Here is a 2115-nt window from a genome sequence, read left to right as displayed (position 1 = left end):
CAGACCCGATCCAGACGATGTGGGGAGGGGGGTCCGCGGTGAGAGTGAAAGTAACGTGAGCAGGGCGGGGCGCGGCAGCGCGGCCAGGACTGGCGCGGCGCGGCTCGACCCAGACCCTCCTTGGCCCTCCCCGGCCCGGGTGCTACGTCTTTCCTCCTTCCGCGCAGCACCATGGCACGCCGTGCTACGCCCCGCCACGCCCCGGGCCTTACCTTGAATGCGGTCCTACCGCCGCTGCCGCCTCCAGGATAACCAGCAGACAGGGACACCATGACGTCACGTGACTTCAGAGAAAGGGCTCCCCCCTACTCCCTCTTCCCTTTCCTGATGCCTTCTAGTTGTAACCTCGCGACGACCAGGAGCGCAGTCGTCTCCACGGCCCGCGAGCATGGCCACGATCAGGAGCCTCGAGCCTTTTGTTTGCGAATAAATACCCGTCGTTCGTGTTCCTTTGTCAACACGCGGGGCCATTGGGAGGTGCGGCAATCGAGAGAGAATGTCCAGCACTACATCCGCGCCCCCCTCGGTCCTCCACAGCCAATAATTGCTTTCATGCCTTTATTCTTCAAATAACAGTGCATGACCTTCCGACGCTTCGAAGATCATAAACGAATACAAATTTCAAATAACAGTGGGTGCGGCAACCATCGCCACCTACAGAAGTGTGCGGCAGATACAAAACGAAGTGGAAATGTGTATGTGGAAGAACACAACGAACACATCTCGTTCGAACTACACTGTAAAAAATACTTGTTGAAAAACAACTCACGTTGTTCTACGACTACACGGAGTCAGTGAAAAAATTAGCAGGGATTTGATGTTTAGATGTTATTTTTTCCCGTGTATGTACTCACATGGAGCCCTTGAGGACGGACATATCCAGGTTCTCCAGGACGTTGAGCGGCCGTCGGCGGCTCCCGTAGGCTTTGCAGGCGCCGCGCACGCACACGGCGTAGGAGCCCGTGCTCGCCTCCATTTCTAGGAAAACAAAAAACAAACCAAACCATTAGTTCAAAGGCTGCATTTGGCTTCGAAACTAAAGAAAATTAAAGTGCACACTAAATTGTTGTGGACTTTTTTATACGCAGCTTATGAAAAAATTTTAAACCTGCACTTCTTCCGTAATTTTTAATACGCAATTATGGACAAACATTACGCAAATACGAGCAATTTGTTCATAATTACGTATTTAAAAGTACGCAAGAGAAGGAGGTGGGCACTTTTTGTACGCGAGCATACGGTACACATGGCGCATGACGTACCGGTTCCCTTAGCGTGTACTTTGTTTGAGTGCGCGAAGAATTTGCGAGAACATGTCACAAAGCTGCGGTATTTATCTGGCAGTAATAAAGATCAAATACTGTATTGTCAACAAGGAAACATTTACACTCTTTCTAGCGCGCGAGTGCTGAAAGACAAGAGTGAACATGCCCCGACAGCGACTTGAGCAGTGTCTGGTCTAAGTAAAGTTGGTTTCGATCCAATTATCTTTTCTCAGATATCCTTTACCCAATGGAAGAGAAAGTGCAATCATTAATTTACGACAGCTCACGCACAGGAGACTGCGCAAGGCCTTACACCGCCAAGGCGCACGAGGAAGAAGTCGTATAGGCAGACCCGTCTGACAAGGCTGAGAGCGGGTTGCCTACCCAAGTTTCCTCAGGCGCTCAGCTCTCGCACATTTTCATAATTTTAAGTCACTACGCTGTAAAAAACGTATGGATACTACGGAGCTGTTCGAGGACACTGCGTCATGGAATAGCAGCTCCCGGCACTTGTATAAACCAGACACGAAGTGTTCTACACAAAGAACTGTTGTTCACTTGTTGAACACTTAAAAGTGTTCAAAATCAGTGTTGGACATGAAGCTTTGGACACATTAAAATGTTCAAAGTTACTGTTGAACACTTCGAAGTAGTCTATTCAAATGTCCTGTCAAACACTTAAAAGTGTGGCAACATAGTGTTGAGCACTTGCATATGCACGCCAGTTGAACACTTGTTTTAATGCAGTTTTAACTGTGATACTGTACGGACACTTGAGTTTCCAGAACATTTATCACGGCCAATTTCTCAGTAAGGAAAAGTAAGTATATAAAATGAACCCCTCCCTCCC

The 2115-nt window shown here is 48.5% G+C and overlaps 1 protein-coding gene across 1 annotated transcript in view; it reads right to left on the bottom strand.

Annotated features, from left to right (window-relative positions):
• The window catches only part of LOC113208087 (ABC transporter G family member 20-like), a 6911-nt gene extending 5935 nt beyond the window's left edge, over window positions 1-976 (bottom strand). Inside the window, exon 1 of the mRNA XM_052275638.1 lies at window positions 855-976. Coding sequence (XP_052131598.1) covers window positions 855-976 — 122 coding nt within the window. The remainder of the gene's footprint in view (window positions 1-854) is intronic.
• Between the last annotated feature and the right edge of the window lie 1139 nt (window positions 977-2115).

This window comes from Frankliniella occidentalis, unplaced genomic scaffold (genome assembly GCF_000697945.3).
Source record: "Frankliniella occidentalis isolate FOCC.00 unplaced genomic scaffold, Focc_3.1 Scaffold8, whole genome shotgun sequence".
Taxonomy (NCBI): Eukaryota; Metazoa; Arthropoda; class Insecta; order Thysanoptera; family Thripidae; genus Frankliniella; species Frankliniella occidentalis.
This window is presented reverse-complemented; position numbering and strand designations above follow the sequence as displayed.